We start from the raw sequence: 20161 nt of genomic DNA, 5'->3' as shown, positions 1-20161 counted from the left end.
AAAAAAAAAAAGACACAGAACATTTCAATGTCCCCCAAAAGTTCCCTCATGCCCCTTTGCAGTCAATCCCACACCCCTGCTCCTGGAGACCACTGATCTGTTTTCTGTTATTATGGATTAATTCTGCCCGTTGTAGAATATCATATAAATGGAATTATATAATATGAACTCTTCTGTCCTTGGCTTCTATCAACATAATACTTCTGAGACTCCTCTGTGTTGTTACAAACTCCTTTTTGATTATTGAATAGTATTCCAGTGACTGAATGTTCTATAATTGTTTATCTACTCACCAGTTGATGGATGTTTGGGTTTTTGTTTTTTGGTGTTTTTTTTTTTTTTTTGGCTATTATAACTAAAATACTATGAACATTTGTGTACAAGTCATTTTGTAGACAATGTCTTAATTTCTCATGGATAAATACCTAGGCCTGTTATTACTGGGTCATGTGGTAAGTATATGTTTAATTTTGTAAGAAATTGCCATTTTATACTCTTGCCAGCAATGAGAGTTCGAGCTGCTTCATATCCTTACCAAAACTTAGTATTGCCAGTATTTTTAATTTTAGTCATTCATGTGGGTGAAATGGTTTATCCCTATGGTTTTATTTTGCATTTCTCTGATGACCATGATGTTGAACTTTTCATGTGCTTACTTCTTCATTTGTGAATGTCTGTTCAAATACAGTGACCAATTACAACATCAGGCGTCTTATTACATTATCAGGATAAGAGTTCTATATACATTTGGACACAAAGCTTTGTCAGATGTTATGTGTTACACATATTTTCTCTTTATGGCTCACCTTTTCATTTTCTTAATGGTGTCTTTTAAAAAACAGAAGCTTTATCTTTTCATGAAGTCAAATGTATCAACATTTTCTTTTAAGTTAAATGCTTTTTGGGTACTTTCTGAGAAATCTTTGCCTACCCTCAAGGTCTGGAAGATCTTCCCCCATGAATTCCTCTAGAAGTTTTATAGTTTTCACTTTTACATTTAGATCTATGGTAGTTTTCAGTTGATTTGTTATGAATGGTGTGAGGGAAGAGCCAAGGTTCATTCCCTCCCCCCATATAGATATCCAGTTGGATACCTAACACCATTCGCTGAGAAGACGATCCTTCCCCCACTGTAATGGTTTGACACTTTTGTTGAAAACATTTGGCTTCTGGATGTGGGTATACTTCTGGATTCCTTATTCCTTTCCACTGATCTATTAGTTTGTTCTTATATCAAGACCACACCCTCTTGATTACTGTAGCTTGACAGTAAGTCTTGAAGAAAGGTGGTCTAAGTCCTCCAACTGTGTTTTCTTTTTCAAAATTGTTTTGGGTATTTTAAGTACTCTCTGTATTGCCATATGCATTTCAGATTCAATTTGTCAGTGTCTACAACATTTTAATTGGGATTGTAACGAATCTGTGGATCAAACTGGAGGAAACTGACATATTAACAATATTGAATTTCCTATCCAAGAACAAGCCTTCCACCTATGGTAATGGCTGAGTAGCTCTGTATTAATCTGCTAGGGCTGCCATAACGAGTGGGTGGCTTAAGCAACAGAAATTTATTGTCTCGCAATTTTGGAGGCTAGAAGTCTGAACTCAGGGTGCCAGGGGGGTCAGGTTCTGGTGAGAACTCTTTTCCTGGTGTGCAGACAACTGCCTTTCCACTGTGTGCTCACATGGTAGACAAGGAGTAATGTCTCTCTTCCTCTTCTATTGGTGGGAATGTAAATTAGATACCAATTTGGAGAGCAATCTGGCAATATCCAGTAAGGCTGATGATGTACATGTCACATATCCTTATGACTCCACTTCAGGTATGTATAGCTAGAAAAGTCTTTCACGTGTCCACAAAAACCATATACAAGTATGCTCACTACAGTATTGTTTACAATAACAAAAAATCGGAGAAAAGAATCTAAATATTCTTTGCTGGGAAAATGGATAAACTGTGATAGAGCCAGACAATGGAATACTGTAGAGCAGTCAAAATGAACAAATCTCAGCCAAGTAATGCTGAACACAAAAATACAGATGTGGGAAGCTATGTGCATGACACCACTTATATAAAGTTTTAAAACATGAAAAATTAATAATATGGACTGTTACAGCCAAATCCTATGCAATAAAAATATAAACATATACATTGGAGGGGTGCCTGGGTGGCTCAGTCAGTTAAGTGTCACATTTCAGCTCAGGTCATGATCTCATGGTCCCGGGATCAAGCCCTGTGTCCAGCTCCACACTCAGCGAGAAGTCTGCTAGTCTCTCTGCCCCTCCACCCCCACCCCCCGCTCTTGCACTCTCTCTCTCTCTAATAAATAAATAAAACCTTTTAAAAAAATAAACACATACATTGGAATGATGAGTATCAAATTCAATACTGTGGTTACCTCTGGGGAGGCAGCAAGTGGAAATTCGGAAAGAAATACATGAGGACCTTGGTTGTATAATGATTTTCCTAACTTCTCTTTATTATTTCTACCATGGGCCATTCAGATCCTTTGTCTCTCTTGAGAAACTGGAGGAAATGCCAATTTTACAAATTGATTCCTCAAGTCCATTAATCCATGCGGACATTTGTTTGCGTCCTTTCTTCACAATTTTTTAAATTTATTTTTTAAGTAATCTCTACACCCAATGTGGGGCTCAAACTCACAAACCTGAGATCAAGAGGCCCATGCTCTACCGACTGAGCCAGCCAGGGGCCCCTTCTTCCTTTCTATTATGAGTTGTATGTTGCACCTGTTGTTGGTAGCCTAGCAACTTTGAAAGTCCAACAAATACAAATCTGTACTCAAAGAGGCTTCCAAAATTACTAGGATAAGTGAAAACATGATACTGTCCATCCAAGTTTAGGTACTGCTGGTCTCACATCTCTAAGATATGGGACATGGGTCAGGTACAACTTTTGTTTGTATACAGTGAGCCAGGATTCATGTGAGAGCTTGCTTATTATTTATTATTAGCCATTATTATCATTATTACCATTGATTTGAGTTTCCTGGAAAACAAAACATAACTCTAACTAGAGAATGAAGCCACCTTCCAAGGCTGCGGATTCCATTCTCCTCCCTCAACTCTTCTGCAGACTGTTCTGGATGCTCTGTAACATGATGTCTGCTGGTCAAAACTGTCCTTTTCTCTTAGCCTTGGCACAAAGCCAGCGCCCAAAGCTACGAACTCCAGCTTCTATCTTCCATCTGCACGGTGATTAGTTCACAAGGAAAGTAACAACTAAAGAAGTGGAGATGTGCACCTCAGAGACAGCTGTGGGAATCAGATTGGATATGCACTCAGGCCTGCTGGAAATAAAAGACCATTGACTTTGGCATTGGGATGGAAACCTCTGCCAAACACACACACAGGCAGGCGCGCACTCTAGCTCTCTCTTTCTCAATCACCCTCTCTCTCTCTCTCTCTCCCTCTCAAACACACACACACACACACACACACACACGTGCGCACACACACACCTTTCAGAGGAGAGGCTCTGTAAAATTCCCCACATATGGCAAACATATTTTAGGGGAAGCACCATGACTAGAGGCCAGTGGGAGAGAAAGAAAAAGAAAATAATGAGAAAAATCTTCAATAAGTCTAAATTGTTTCAGTCAGACTGCTGAGAAAGAATGCAAAGGATTGGAGATGAAAATCATTGGTAAAATAAGCATTATAACACAGCTGAATTCTTTCCCTACTTCAAATGATTGCTAGAACTTACTCCCCAGTACAACAATAGCACCTGGGGGAACTAGTTTTTATATTTAGCTCCAAGTACTTTGCTTAACACAATGGATACACATGAAAAGAGCACATTATATAATATAAAAAAATAGTTTTCTCTAACTCACAATTTCAAAAATTCTGAATTTTACTTGTAAATAAGTACGGGGGGGGCATGGAATGCAGGTGTATCTAATTTTAGCTGGCATTGGCTCACAACACTTTAAGTATAATTGTTTTCTGACTTCCTATCCTCTCGGTTACATATTTAATGATCAATTAAATGCTAACGTGCATCACAAAACTCCCAGAAGAAAGGAACTAACAAAAAACCATGTTAAAATGTAGACAACTGATCTCTAAGCTATCCACTTTATAAGAACTGATTTATCATATTTTCTCAAAATAAAACCAGAACCACCCCCCAACTCTTGCTTTAAAGAGTTATTAGTAAAAGTTAATCAGATCATCTGAACAAAAATAACCTGATGACTAAAAAGTGATGGAGTGGAAACAACACTGGCCTGATGTTCTCATTTCTCAGGGGCGTCATTCTTTTTTTAATTTTTAAATTTTAATTCTAGTATAGTTACATTAGTTTCAGGTGTACAATATAGCGATTAAACACATACAACACCCAGTGCCCATCACAACAAGGGTCCTCCTTAATCCCCATCACCTGTTTCACCCATCCCCCTACGGTCCTCCCCTCTGGTAACCATCAGTGTGTTCTCTAGAGTTAAGAGTCTGTTTCTTGGAGACACCCGCGTGGCTCAGCCAGTTATGCGTCTGCCTTCCGCTCAGGTCGTGATCCCAGGGTCCTGGGATCGAGCCCCGCATCGGGCTCCCTGCTCAGCAGGGAAACCTGCTTCTCCCTCTGCCTGCCACTCCCCCTGTTTGTGCTCTCTCTCTCTCTGACAAATAAATAAATAAATAAATTTTTAAAAAGCCTATTTCTTGGTTTGTCTTCTTTTTACTTTGCTTATTTGTTTTGTTTCTTAAATTCCACACAAGTGAAATCATATGCCATTTGTCTTTCAGTGACTTCTTTCACTTGGCATTATACTTTCTAGTTCCATCCATGTTGTTGCAAGTTGCAAGATTTCATTCTTTTTTATGGCTGAGTAATATTCCATCATATCTATCTGTCTATCTATATCAGGGGCCTCATTCTTGAAGGGATTTCTAGAAACTGAGCTTAGATTTTTACCCTGAGGGTAAGGAGAGAGGTGCTGAGGTATCTGAGGTCAAAAGATGAGCATGGCTACAGTGTGGGGGATGGGCTGCTGCCACGAGAGCCTGAGGCAGGAGTGAAGGGGGTGAGAGGAGTGTCCAGGCAAGAAATAATGAGGACCTTGGGGTCAGCTCGGCTCTCCACTGCCTCTCTGCCATCAGCTACTGAGGCAAAGGCATGGGGGCGGGGTGCGCAGCATAAGGTTCTCTCCCATGAGAACACCTTCTAAAAGCGGTGTTTTAGGAAGAAAATTAAAAAAAAGAGTCCTGGATTTGTCACCTGGATGACCTGTCGTTAAATTAAGAAGATATATTTGTTAAGCATTTACTAAGTACCAGGCACCATTCAGAGATGGTTTTAAGGACATTTTATAATTTACTCCATCTTTTCATACCTTAATTTATTCATCTGTGAAAGAATAGTAATGCCTAACTCATGTGCTCTTTCGAGGATTAAAAGTGAGTTCATATACATGAAAGGCTTCTTAGATCTTACACACTGAAAAATATTAGTTTTCTAATAAACATGACTTCTCATTTTTTTTTCTAAATCTGACAATGCTATGAGTATTTTCTTTTCAGTCTCCATCTATTAGAGACTCCACAGACTGACAAAGGCAGTTGTTAACTACTGTATGATAAGACACAAAACACAGACACCACGAGGCTTCTTCCACCTACTAGAACACTGCAAATATGGGGCCAGCTGTCTAGAATAATCACTGTTTCAGGGACACTAGCTTATCCGATTATACTCCTACTTGAGAATGGTTCTAAGAAGCAAATCCAGTACATGCCTTCATACTTTCAAGATATAGCATGAGGAAGACCTTCCCACCATCCTCCTTGAACCAACAGAAGCCTCATGGCTGCTTTGAAGGGACTGATGTCCGGGCATTCTACGGGCACTAGGCAAGCAGAGTTTCTATTCAAACTACCAAAAATGGCGATGAGCAACTATGTGAATGGCAGTTTATAGCCACTAACCATCAGTCAATATACATCAGCACAAAGAGAAAGGAACAAAAAATTATAAGGTTTATTTTTGTGTTCAAAAGAGCTAATTTTATACTAAATAAAAGGAAACCCGATTAACATATCAAAGGCATGAAAAAAGTGGGAGTATAAAAATCTAAGTTTTTTTTAAAGATTTTATTTATTTATTTGAGAGAGAGAGTGGGAGAGAACAGCAGAGGGAGAGGGAGAAGCTCCCTGTTCAGCAGGGAGCCCCGATGTGGGGCTTGATCCCAGGACCCTGGGATCATGACCTGAGCTGAAGGCAGACACTTAACCCACTGAGCTACCCAGGCGCCCCCTAAAAATCTAAGTTTTTAATTCTTTTCAAATGCAGGATCAACTTTATGGGAAATAAAAATAAAACTTCAGCAACAAATAAAAAGATATGAAAAAAATGTAATGTGTGGACCTTCATTGGATCATTATTTAAACAAGCCAGATGTAAAAGACATTTTGGGAGAATCAGCATAAACTTGAATATGGACTGGATATTAGATGATCATATGGAATTTTCATAGCTTTGTTAGGTGTGATGACAGTATGGTGGTTATGTAAGAAAATTTCCTCAGTTTATGGAGAGGCACACTGAAATATTTAGGGACAGAAATGCCATGATGTGTGTTATCTGTTTTAAAATACTTAAACCACAACCAGGGCACCTGGGTGGTACAGGCAGTTAAGCATCCGACTCTTGGTTTTGACTCAGAGTCGTGATCTCAGGGTTGTGGGATTGAGCCCCATGACAAGTACCCCCTTTTAGCCCTGCACTTGGCTCCACGCTCAGCGCAGAGTCTGCTTAAGACTTTCTCTCCCTCTCCCTCTGCCCCTCCCTCTCTCGCGTGCACACTCTCTCTCTTTCTCTTTCAAATAAATAAATAAATCTTAAAAAAAAAAAAAAGACTTCAACAACAACAAAAAACAAGTGAGATGAGACAAATCACAAAATGCTAGTAAGTGATGGGGTGTACGGTACACTATTCTCCCTACTCTTCTATACGTATTTAAATTTTTCTTTATTAAATATTTAAGAAAGGAAAGAAAACCTGATAAAATATCCAGTCTATCCACTGAGTTGTATTAAGGTTGGTTGCCTTAGTTAAAAAAGGGAATGGCCCAGATGAAATATGTCTTGAGGTCAGAAAGACACCTGAAGAAGTCTTGCATACTGTCTTTGTGGGACAAAGTGTAGACTGTGGGCAGATGAGTACTTCCCTCACATTTTCCTGGCAGGCTACCCAAACTCCCTGGAGGGGACCTGTGAGACAGGGTGGAGCTGCATGAGGCCACTGAGGAAACAGGCAACACCAGCAACCTGCCCTCTCTGACCTAGACCCACAACCACTACAGGAACCAAGGAGCTCATTACATAACATAAAAAAAAAAAACAAAAGGAAGGTGACTTTCATGATCCCTCATCTATGAGGGAATTCTTACAAAGTCTCCCACACTGTGGGCGACCCTTTCAATTGCTGTTTTGAACAACAAAGTACCATGTTGAAGAAGAGACCTCAATTATTGCAAATTTTAGATGCTTGCAGAAATCACTGCCAAAAATTATAACGTGGTGATCATTCCTGGGGGTATGAGCTCAAAGTGCAAGCATCGGATGTGGCTGAAATGAGCCTTTAATTTTAAACATCACTTAACAAAGCAGTCTGGCAACTGGTTACTTTGTGGAGATGTAGATATTTTTGCCTTCCAGAAGTATGGAAATAGGCACTGGGAATACACGATTTTTAGAAATGGTATCACATAAGGATCAAAAGGGAGCTTGTATCAAAAACAGCTTAGATGAAGTGAAAATGTATCAGGTAACCTACAAAGTGGTTCTAATGATGATCAGTATTATGATGTCAGAAACAGACTTAAAGAGTGTGAATAAACACTGTTTCATGAAATAGGACAGGCACATTTCTTTCAAACAGATGGCGAGAGAGCTCCTGAGGTGGGACAACTAGCTTGAGGAAGGTAAGACCTATGGGGTAAGGACCTGTTGGGTAAGGCTAGCATGTAACAAATGTCTCTGAGTATTTCAAGAGTAGTCATGTGGAAGACAGAGTTGATTTACTATGTATTCTTAGAGAGCATAAGTAAAATGAGTGGATGGAAATTATAGGGAGACACGTATCTGCTCAACATAAGCAAGTATATTTATATATTTAAAACCATTAGATCAGTCCAAGATTGAATTTGAAAAGTTATGTGTACGTAAAGGCTCTCTGACTGAATGTGAGGAAGGAAATGGAGGTAAATTGCCTTTATGGACATTTTAATGGTCAGATTCTATTATCACATTATTTCCAAGCTGGAAACAAGTTTTAAGTTGATAAATATATTTATTTATTTATTTTTTATTTTTTATTTTTTTTTAAAGATTTTATTTATTTATTTGATAGAGAAAGACACAGTGAGAGAGGGAACACAAACGGGGAGTGGGAGAGGGAGAAGCAGACTCCCTGCCGAGCAGGGAGCCCGATGCGGGACTCGATCCCGGGACTCCAGGATCATGACCTGAGCCGAAGGCAGTCGCTCAACCAACTGAGCCACCCAGGCGCCCTAAATATATTTATTTTTAAATATTTTATTTATTATATAAATAATTATTATATAAAAAATTATATAAATATTTTAAATATTATCTTTAAATATTATTTTTATTTATTATTATTTTTAAATTTTAAAATTATTATTTTTAAAGATATTCATCTCTTACATTTTTTTTTTAAAGGGTCACTCTCTGTGAATACTAAGTTCTGTGGGTGATAACATATACATAAAAATGGCGATTGTCAGAAGTTTATGATCAAGGCAAGAGATACACACATGGATAACCCATACCACACATGCATACATGTTAACATGTAGCAAACATGTATAACATACTGTTCCTGGGCTGTGGCTTTGTCACAAGGTTCAAGCGGATATGCAATGAGGGCATGATCCAGTTAAATTTTTCATCTTCCTTGCTATAGAGTCTCTTAAGTGCCCTGTCTGGTCCAGGCTATCTGCGCGTCCAAGAGTAAACTGATTCATCATAGTGATGATATCAGTCAAATATTTTGGCTTTGTTATGAAGCTTTTCTTGGCTTGGACTCAAGAGACTGGACGTTGTCTTCCAATTTCCCAACTAGTTCTCTCAAGTCTTCTCAAAAGCTATTATACAAAGAAGGAACAATGGGAATTATCCAATAGGCCTTCCAAATGCAATACCCAGTAAAGCAACATTGAAGTTATGCAAAACCACTGGTTGCTAAATTCTATCCTTGATCACCAGGAGATTAGTCAACAGTATGAATTCAGCAGTTTGGATGCAACCAAGTAGAGAAAAACAATTTCAGACTTACAAGTACTAATGAGATGCAACATTTTGGTACATGAAGCAAGAATAGTGGAGGAAAAGGTGAAAAATACTATTTTCATTATGATAACATTTAAAGATATGAATATAGGGTAAACATGAAGATGAAATCATAGCAGCTGATGAAGTCACTCTTGAACAATTTTAAAAAGGATCACAAACAGGAGCTATATAAACTTTCCTTCAAAGTTTTCCTCAAATACTTTGAAAATACAAGTTTTCTTGGTTCTAATGTGAGAAGCTGACCTGAGATTGTTGGAAAAGGATGGTCTTCTCTGGGTTTATGCCACAGGCGAGAAGAATAGCAGTCATGTCCAAGATGCTCTGCCGAAGGACGGCTGGGTCCTGGGGGACAGTGATGGAGTGTAGGTCAACGATGCTGTACAGCACTGAGCCATGCTCTTCCTGCAACCTCACCCAGGTCTCAATGGCTCCCAGGTAATTGCCAAGGTGGGGGATTCCTGTAGGCTGAATGCCAGAGAATACTCGCTTCACAGCATCTTTCTGGAACAGACGAAAAACAAGCATTTGCTTTCAAGGCAGAATCCATGGATCCTACACCCATGTTACTGTAGCAATGGTGACTAGTTCTATTTCTTACAGCTGTAATCTGACAGTCATTATCCTTATGCATTTATTTTGTGTCTGTGCAAAGCACTATATTAGGGGCTATTAGGGACAGAAAATTTCCATCATTAGTTTTTGTTGTAGTGTTCAATGTTTCATTAGTTGCATATAACACCCAGTGCTCATCACCACATGTGTCCTCCTTAATACCCATCACCCGGTTACCCCATCTGCCCACCCCCCTCCCTTCTGTAGCCCTCAGTTTGGTTCCTGGAGTCCAGAGTCCCTCATGGTTTGTTTCCCTCTCTGAGTTCTGGATTTTTTTTTTTTCACTCAAAAACGTATAAATACAAAGGCACATAAGAAAGTCTGCAACCCCAAGCAGTGCAATCTAATTGGAGATAGAGGATAGGTTTACGAAGAGATATGTAACAGTACAGCGTGACAACATGATCATAAGCAGTTTGCAAACATAAACAGTGGGGTACAGGCAGAGTTCCCAAGAGGAAAAGATGACTGTGGATCTGGGGGTCAGTGAGAAAGACTTCAGACACAGAATCAAATTTCACTGGAGATTAAAGGGGCCTGGAGGGTTTTACATGTGATTTCGTTCATTTTGTAGTTAAGGCAAGGAAGTCACAGCATTAGGGCTGAAGGCTACTGCTATTTACTTAATTCAGTTTTCTTTAGAAATAATTGCTGATATTACAACTTAGTGTGTAGGATCTTGGGCTAGAAATTAGAAAACCTACACTCTATTTCTACAATCTATTTCTCTATTAGAAATAGATTAATTAAATTAAATATTGCTTCTTGATCAAGTTAGTAAGATTAATTAAATATTGCTTCTTGATCAAGTTATTTAACTTTTTTGTGCTTCAGTTTCCTTTTACTTTTGTTAAATCATACTTTTATTTCTTCAAAGGGAGTTTTTTAATTCTGTATAATTTTTTTAAATTATAAAAACATTTTTGTTAAGGGCATGTTTTCCTACTGGTTTGTACTTTCTAATATTGAAGTTGTAATAGGAAAATGAGAAGGAAAAATGTAATACAGGATGAAAAAAATGCTATTTCTCTCTTGAATCATTTTGCATTCTGTAGTGAAACATGAAAAATGAATATGTATCAGTAAATGTGCTGTCATTAAGAGGTTCTGAAGAAATAAAATGAGCCATCATTTTTAACAGCAACAAAATATTAATAATGGCAGCCATAATTTGCTGGACAACTATGTTGTAGGCATTTATGCTCACGGTCTGGTATACATTAATGTGTTTAATCCTTACAATACCCAATATGGTAGGCATTTTATTACCTCTGATTTACAGATGAGATAACTGAGGCTCGCTGATCTTTAGAGACTGCCCATGGTCACACAGCTAGTAAGTGGTGAAGTTGGGATATCAAGCCAATTTCACTTACTTCAAAGCCCATGTATGTTCTTTCCACTAGCTACTATCCAGTAAGGCTTTATGAAATTCATTGTATTAATTTTGCAGCTTTTCTGTAGGCTTGCCAGTTTCTAAAAATAACTTATGGAGAGAAAAAAAAGAACATTTTTATACATGTATCTTTGTGTTCTGTGCATCAACTTTTTCTAGTGTATATACCTAATTGCTGGGTCCTAAGGTATGCATTATGTATCTTCAAGTGTACTACAGTGTGCTAAACCCTTCCAAAATATGTAACATATTGCAATTTCTACCATCAATTTCTGTTGCTCCTCATCCTCATCAACACTGCCAGTTTTTTTATTTTGATCTAATATGGTGGATACGAGGTGGAATCTCATGATGGTTTAATTGCATTTCTTTGATTATTAAAGAAGTTGAGAATTCTTATGGTTATTGGCCATTTTTATTTCCTCTTCTGTGGAGAGCCTACTTAAGTTATTTTGCCTATTTTTCTCAGATTGGATTGTCTTTTTATTGATTTAGGTATTTTTATATATCCTGGATACTGATAGTTTATCAATTACATGTATGGACAATATATTCTCTCATTGTGTAGCTATTTGTCTTCTTTATGTTATCTTTTAATGAAGAGATATCCTTAATTTTACCAAATATATAATTTTTGACTAGAGATTTTTATGGCATACAAGAACTCTTTCAATACCTTGAGGTCATGAACATAAGAGTGTTTATACATATATACATATACAAAGCATATATAAAGCATATGTATATGCATGTGTGAGTATGCTTTAAAGTTTTATCTTTGACATTTAAGTCTGTATCCATTTGGAGTTTTTTGCATATGGTGTAAGGTAGGCATCCAATTCCTTTTCTTTCTTTCCCCCCATATGGAGATATCAAATTGTTCCAGTGCCATTTATGGAAAAGGTTGGCTTTGACCATTACTCTTGAACGTCACTTCTGTCATAAATCAAGCATCTCTTTATGCTTGTGTCTGTATCTGGTCTTTCTATTCTGTCCCATCGGTCTGTGTGTCTATCTCTGATCAGTACCACAGTGCCTTTTTAGTAAGTCTTGGGAGCAAATTTTTTTACTTTCATCTTTAAGAATTAGCTCACCCATCCTTGGCTTTTTATATTTCCCTATACATTTTATTTTTTAAAAGATTTTATTTATTTATTTATTTATTTATTTATTTATTTATTTATTATCAGAGAGAGAGAGCACAAGCAGGGGGAGTGGCAGAGGGAGAAGCGGGGTCCCCACTGAGCAGGGAGCCAGACGTGGGGCTCGATCCCAAGACCCTGGGATCATGACCTGAGGCGAAGGCAGACGCTTAACCAAATGGGCCACCCAGGCATCCCTTCCCTATGCATTTTAGAATCACCTTGTCAAGTTCCAAGAGGAAAAAAAACAAAACAAAAAACTGTTAGGATTTTTGATTGAGATTGCATTGAGTCTATAGATTGCTTTGGGTGTTTTTATAATATTAGGTCCCCCAATCCAGGAAGCCATATAGCATATGAGGATCTGAGGTAAAACATGGTGATTATAGTTAATAACACTGTATTGTATAAGTAGAATTTGCTAAGAGAGTAGAACTTAAATATTCTCACCCAAAACAAACAAATAAGTGAAGATAAACACGTAAGGTGATGGTGTGTTAATTAACCAGGCGGAGGGAGCCCTTTCACATATGTATATCAAATCACTGTGATGTACACTTTAAATATCTTACAATTTCTTTTTTCTTTATTTTTTTTATTTTTTAATTTAAATTCAGTTGATTAACATATAATGTATTACTGGTTTCAGAGGTAGAGGTCAGTGATTCATCAGTCTTATCTAATACCCAGTATTCATTACATCACGTGCCCTCCTTAATGTCTATTACCCTATTACCCCATCCCCCTGCCCCTTCTACCCTCCAGCAACACTCAGTTTGTTTCCTATGATTAAGAGTCTTTTGGGACCTGGGTGGCTCAGTCGTTAAGCATCTGCCTTCGGCTCAGGTCATGATCCCAGGGTCCTGGGATCGAGGCCCTCATTGGGCTCCCTGCTCAGCGGGAAGCCTGCTTCTCCCTCTGCCACTCCCCCTACTTGTGTTCCCTCTCTCAGTCTCTTTCTCTGTCAAATAAATAAATAAAATCTTAAAAAAAAAGTCTCTTATGATTTGTCTCCCTCTCTGATTTCATCTTGTTTTATTTTCTTCTCCCTTCCCTTATGATCCTCTGTTTTGTTTCTTAAATTCCACATATCAGTGAGATCATATGATAAAAGCCACCAAAAAAATGAGATCTTGCCATTTGCAATGATGTAGATGGAACCAGAGGGTATTATCCTAAGCAAAATAAGTCTTACAATTTCATTTGTCAATTATAACTCAATATAATTGAGATACAAAAAAAAAGAAAGTGACATAATAAAAAGTCTATATACCTAACACTAGCTTCTAAGAGCTAATCTTCTTTAGGTATGTGCGGGCCAAGGCTATTTAAATTTTGCCTTTCCCCTTCCCCAAGAATCCTAAATCCTACAAATACAGTCTGTTTTCCCCATATCTGCATATTTTCCTCTTTACTTCTGAGATGACAGCTCTAAAACAGAATGCTACATTCTACTGATGCATCATAGCTCCATGGTCCAAATTATTCTCAATCCAAGCACTCAGGAGACCTGAAAGATTTGTGGCTCCGAGGATATGAAAAATATCCTTTAAGTAACTGAGAACAAATATAATCTTACCACTTAAAACCACGTGCGTGCACACACACATGCACACAGCCTCGCAATGACTAATATGACTAATTCCCCAAATCATAATTTAGAAATATTTTGTAGAAAACAGCTTGTGGTTGCGAACTGAGGCTGGGGGTGGGGGATGAGAGAGATAGAGAGAGAGGATAGAATAAGCACATATCAGTGAGGTTCTTTGGGACCTCAACCAGCCCTGGGTTCCTGATATGGGAATAAGCAAAGAAGCTTTCAGCGAGGTAAAAAAAATGATTAATGGGCTTTAGGGACTGATTGATGAAGAGAGAAAGCAAAGCAGAAAAACAAGCTCTGAACTTAATAAATGGAAGAGAAAAAAAAAATACCATCCAGAAATACTTGACTTAGGATGAAGAGGGGCTGTTTATGCTAATGTAAAGGGTTATGAAGAATAGGAATATCAGGCTGGAAAAAAAAAAGACTATGGATATTTGCACATACATTCCTCCATGGTCAAACTAAGGAATTATTCCCCAGGAGAAATGGAAAAACTAATTCTTGAGAAAAGCACTACAGAGTACAGAGTGTGGGAAAAAAAGAACTGTAACCACTGGGAACAGCCTAGACATGATCTAATATATCTTTTCCATTCTCTAGTTTCTGTGATTCTATACATCCATGCAGAGGGAATGATGTTATCAAGAAATAAGAGCAACAAGAACTGTTTTGTTCAATTTTCAAGGAGCTATTAAAAAAAAATACAGCCTCTAAATGAGAACTGGATTCCTGGTCTTAAAAATATACAGAGAGCATCCTGCTCTTCTGCAGCGAGTTTATGTTCCCATCTGGTCCCCCTGTACGAGTCAGCAGGCAGCCTGCCGGCATGGCAGGGGAGCTCTGCCTGGTACCGTGAAATCACGGGGCTGGAATGTGGAGTTTGGGTGGTGGGAGGATGGGGGTTCTGTGTTCAAAAGCACTAGAGCTAGAAAAGAATGAAAATGAGAGGAGCATGGGCTTCCCAGTGGACAGGAGGCGAGCCACAAAGAAAAGAGCTTCAGGACTAGCCCATAGGCACTCACTCGTAGGGGCATCTGGAGCATCAACCTCCAATCCCATCCCAGTGCAGAGGATAAAAAAGGAGTATTTTACAAAATAGGGCTCCGTTTTGACTTCAGGCGCTATTTCCTGAACAAATGCCACTTCAATCAACATATTCATTGGCTCATTTTGTAACAGAAACAGCATTACCAAGGGGCAACACCAGCCGCCGGGGATTTGATCTATTCCAGAAGAGAGGGTGGGTGTGCAAATCAAAGGGACAACAGACTTAGCAATCTGACAGACTAACACCAGTCCTGTCTTAAGGTACGAAGCAGATCCAAAATTCATGATTACCTTCATTTTAATTACTGCACCCAAAAGCAATTGAAAAATAGGAAGCTGCTAATTCTAGCAAAAGATAATTTTTGTGATTAGCTAGAAAGAGCTTCTGTCTTTAATTCCAAGTGAATAAAATACATCAAAAGGAGGCTGCCTACTAGCTTTGAGACACTTTCAGCTTGGGTACAGTGTTGGGAACCAAAGGTTTCAAGTACAAATTTCAAGACTCTTATTACCAAGGCCTGCCTGTAGCCAGCTGTAACATCAACTGGGCATTCAGCTCACCTGTTTTAACTACAGTGAACGGTGCACCAAAGCCTTGGCTGAACAACCACTGTGTCTAACTGGTTCCATAAAGGGCATGTTCTCACAGAGTATGATTTTAAAAAAAAAAGCAACCACCATTATTAACTAATGGGGCCGAAAATCTCTTTCTGTAAGTCTATTTATTCTTCTAATTGTATATAAGTAAAAATACATCTTCAGATTCTCACTCCTTAGCTCTCTGTGTTTCCCAATTCTATCATATATGTCACCCTACTATTTCAATCCTAGGCTCTTTGAACGTTTCAATGTTTTTGTTTTTGTTGTTGTTGTTGTTGTTGTTTTAAATGCCTCTCCTACCAATTAGTGATTTACGAGCTGAAACAGAGGAGACTCAGCATAAAAAAACAGCACCTCAGCCCTGGCTGGGAGGAGCCAGGTGCTGCTCCTCTGAAGCATTCTTTGGCAACGGCTCAGCATTGTTCCACCACAGTCAGCTCTTTCTTCCAGAAAGTTCCAGAGCCCTGGGTCTGGGGAGAAAATGCTGACTCAGCACCAAGAAAAATGGGTTCATTTCTGCTTAGAAATGAAACCAGATGCTCAGACCTGGGAATCAGTATAGTAAATATTAATTCAATATAAGAAAAAGTCAGTCTTATATCACCCCCAAACAAGAGGCAATATGTAAGCTGATAATTAAAACTGAAGGGAAAAAATTATTTTAAAAAGAAAAAATTAGAAAGAAGTGATGAACCCAGTCATCTGTGAGTCCCTTAAGGGCACAGATGATAAACACTTAATATTGTTAGGCTGTGCAAGAGTTGAAAAGGAATAAACTTGACTTTTAAAAAGTTTCCTGGGGGTGCCTGGGTGGCTCAGTCGTTAAGTGTCTGCCTTTGGCTCAGGTCATGATCCCAGGGTCCTGGGATCGAGCCCCCACATCAGGCTCCCTGCTCCGTGGGAAGCCTGCTTCTCCCTCTCCCACTCCCCCTGCTTGTGTTGCCTCTCTCGCTGTGTCTCTCTCTGTCAAATAAATAAATAAAATTTAAAAAAAAAATTTTTTTTAAAGTTTCCTACAGACTTATTTAAGCCTCTTCCACATTTCAAGAGCTGTGCGTCTATTTGTCCTGTGTGCTCTGTGTGGTCCTCCCACCCTGTGATGCAAGGAAGGCTCATGCACTTTATTTTCCTTCTTGGCATGGACTGCAGCAATCGGAAACACTCCTGGGCACTTGCACGTACCTTACCTCGCTTGATGGACTTGGAGTTACTGGCCTTACCTTCTAGGGAAGGATACTGCCCGGGGAAATCACAGGCAGGGGGTCAGACCCAGAGCTGAGCTCTTGCTGCTGACTCCGGCTCGCTCCCTTCCTCCACATGGGCTGCAGCCCAAGTAGAACGTCTTCACCTCGAGGTTGGCCTGGCCTTTAAGCACCCTCAGCCCACCAACACCTCCCCTCTCCACACAGGCTTCTCAGAAGGACAAAGTGTGTCCCAGAGATTGTTTACCAAAAGGCCAAGGGCACACAGCTGCTGGTACAGCTGGGACCAGAATCCAGAACCCCAAATCTCTGCCACAGACCACAGAACACTCTTCCCGAGGTTTGGACGTTGACCATGGTCTTTTCTTCTGTAGCTATTTCGTTTGTACCTCAACATATCTCTGGGCTTATATTCTTCGGGTCTTCTTTGTTTCTTTTCCCTACATGTTAAATGGCAGTTCAGTGGATGTCTCCCCATCAGACAGAAATGACACACAATACAAAGTCTGGGGACTTTGGCTCCCAGGAAAGATTGCATTGTCACTGTCACCTCAGGGTGGCTAAGCTATATTTAAATGCAAAGGTTATATGTATGTACAGAATAAACTGGCCAGTCTCTTAAGTTTTCATTGGAAAGGTGATTAAAACTAAATTAGCATATTATCTGAAGATGACAAATACTTATACATAATGTGATATGTGGTAAGAAATATTTTTAATTCCTAATGATAACTCCACTTGCTAAACCAAATCAGCAAGGGGAAAAAAAATAAAAATAAACAAACCAAAGCAGCAAGGGTCAAATTTTTGACATAAACATCCTAACCACCACGGCACATTGTATTTTTATGTTGAATGGAGCAGGAAACACTGGCAAGAGATCAAGAAGTACTAAACTTTTAAAAGTGTAAAGAATAACCTGAAATGCTTAAGAAAAGATCAGTTTTTCCTCATAAGAAAATGCAAACGTCGATCTTAAAGTATGAGATCATCCTGGGGAGAAATGAGTTTCTCATTACCTCTTGCGGCCAACTGAAGGCTTACCTCCTAACCACTGTCACTGGTCACCCAGCCACATCAGTGCCTGCCTGATGTCCCATCCGCAGCTGATTGTCCGAGAACATTATCTTTTCGCTCGCAAAGGAGAGATTTGGCTATGCACATCAGAGTCCTCAGACTATTAGGAAATGTGTGAGGAGTAGATTACGGTGATTTTAAAGCCTTTCTTTTTAAGTTATGTACCCTTTTTCAAATGTACTATTCTTTTTTTTTTTTAAAGATTTTATTTATTTATATGTGTGTGTGTGTGAGAGAGAGAGAGAGAGAGAGAGAGCACGAGGTGGTAAGGGGCAGAGGGCGAAGGAGACTCCCCACTGAGCAGGGAGCCGGATGCGGGGCTCAATCCCAGGACCCCGGGATCATGACCTGAGCCGAAGGCAGATGCTTAACCAACTGAGGCGCCCCTCAAATGTAATATTCTCCCTAGATGTGCCCAACATGTAAAGCAGCCCAAAGAAAAGCTGCGTAAAGCAGGTGGCTAACGGGAAGGAGGGAGAGTGGCCCCGTTGGCTCTTCTGCCCTCACCCCAGCCAGCCTCTGAGGGGGCCTCCCAGAGCACAGGTTTGAACACCGCTGGATTCAAGACATTTTCTAAGTATTAATATTTTGTTGAAAATAAGAAGTTGTCTGTTTCTCAGGATAGTGGGAAAGATACAGGAGAAGAAAGTTCTTTTAAAAAGAAAGTCTGAGATAACAATGCAGTCTTCTCCCTTCTTCTGCGTTAAGGTTCAAACTTGGTGTGGCCAGAAATGCCCTTCCCAGTCGTCCTCCATCATCCTACGTGAGGAGCTGACCTGGTTACTTGCCAGTCCTTTAGAGCTCATCACCAATGTGCATTCAGACAGTTCCATCACCCTGGATGCCCTTCACCCCCTTCTCTGCTGGGCAAATCCCCTGGGTCTTCAAGGTCTAACAATCTACCCCTGATTCTAAACCTCTTAAACACGTCTTCTCTTCACCTACACACACACACACCAGAGTCAGCCCCCCTGCCCCTCCCCCATTCTCTTCCTCTCTCTTCCTCTCTCTCTCCTTCCCTCCCCCTCTCCTCCTACCTCTCTCTCCCTCTCTCCTTCCGACCCCTCCCATTGTCTGTCTCCCCCATCCCCAGGGCAGAACAGACCCCTCCCTCATTCATTCATTCTTCATTATGGCACATATCACACTGGCAACTTGGTAAATATTTTCTTATTTGCTTAGAAAATGTTTTCCCACCTAGAATACGAGCTCCTCTAGGGCAGGGGCTGTCTTTTTCATCTCTATATCCCCGTATACAGCAGTGCCAAGTACATTGTGAGCACCTAATAAATGTTAGTGGAATGAATGATAAGTCTTCCCCCGCCCCACATTGGCTCCAAAATGGAAAGGGCAAAATAACTATAAACAAAATGAACCAAATGTTCCAGTTACAGTTAGTTCCTAAACAAGTTATGTTCTAAGGGCTCGTTTGAAAATTGGTTTTCTGAAACTCAGAAAACTCAATTCTTTAAGTGCTGGTTAAGTTCCTGGAAGGCAGTCCATTGAAGCCTTACTGAGCCCACAGTATTCCTGACAAATGGTTTTAACATCACCATTTCAACTCTACCTAAACACCATTCATAAAATTGTTTCTGTGGGAAAGCGAAATCAAAGACCCACTTTGTGACACCAAAACCCCACCCAGTGGTGCGTCTGATTTTGATGTACAAGGGGCTTAAGGTGAGTGATCTGGAATAAGGAGGAGGTTGCATTTGCATGAGGAGTGGACTTTTAAAAAATTAGATTGCAAGAGGACTTGGAGGTGGGGCAGTATGCTAAAGCTTGCTCAAGCATCCATTTCCTAAGGTGAATATTGACAGTGTGGGCCGCCCTGGAGGCAGGTGCCCTGGCCGCCACTGCTGGGAAAGAGAAGAGCAGAGGGAAGGTGGAAGGAAGATACTAGAGAGGATGTTGTCACCGTGTGTTCTCTGGTACCAGCAACATCACCGTAACAGGGAACCTGTCATAAATGCAAACTCCTGGGTCCCCACCCAGACCTCCTAACTCAGAAATGCTAAGAGTGGACTTATCCCAGAAGAAATAAGAGTTAAGCAATCTGGGCTTCGATAAGCCTTCCAAGTGATTCTGGTGATTGTCCCAGTTTGAGAGGCTTTTGGGGGCACCAATATCAGATCTAAA

At 39.8% G+C, this 20161-nt stretch overlaps 1 protein-coding gene across 1 annotated transcript in view; it reads right to left on the bottom strand.

Moving 5' to 3' along the window:
• WARS2 (tryptophanyl tRNA synthetase 2, mitochondrial) overlaps positions 1 to 20161 on the bottom strand; it is a 95160-nt gene that overhangs the window by 35947 nt on the left and 39052 nt on the right. Inside the window, exon 2 of the mRNA XM_034990175.1 lies at positions 9587 to 9844. Coding sequence (XP_034846066.1) covers positions 9587 to 9844 — 258 coding nt within the window. The remainder of the gene's footprint in view (positions 1 to 9586; positions 9845 to 20161) is intronic.

This window comes from Mirounga leonina, unplaced genomic scaffold (assembly GCF_011800145.1).
Source record: "Mirounga leonina isolate KUSES-001 unplaced genomic scaffold, KU_Mleo_1.0 Mir_507, whole genome shotgun sequence".
In the NCBI taxonomy this organism is placed as follows: Eukaryota; Metazoa; Chordata; class Mammalia; order Carnivora; family Phocidae; genus Mirounga; species Mirounga leonina.
The sequence above is the reverse complement of the archived record's forward strand: the minus strand, read 5'-3'. Positions and strand labels throughout refer to the sequence as shown.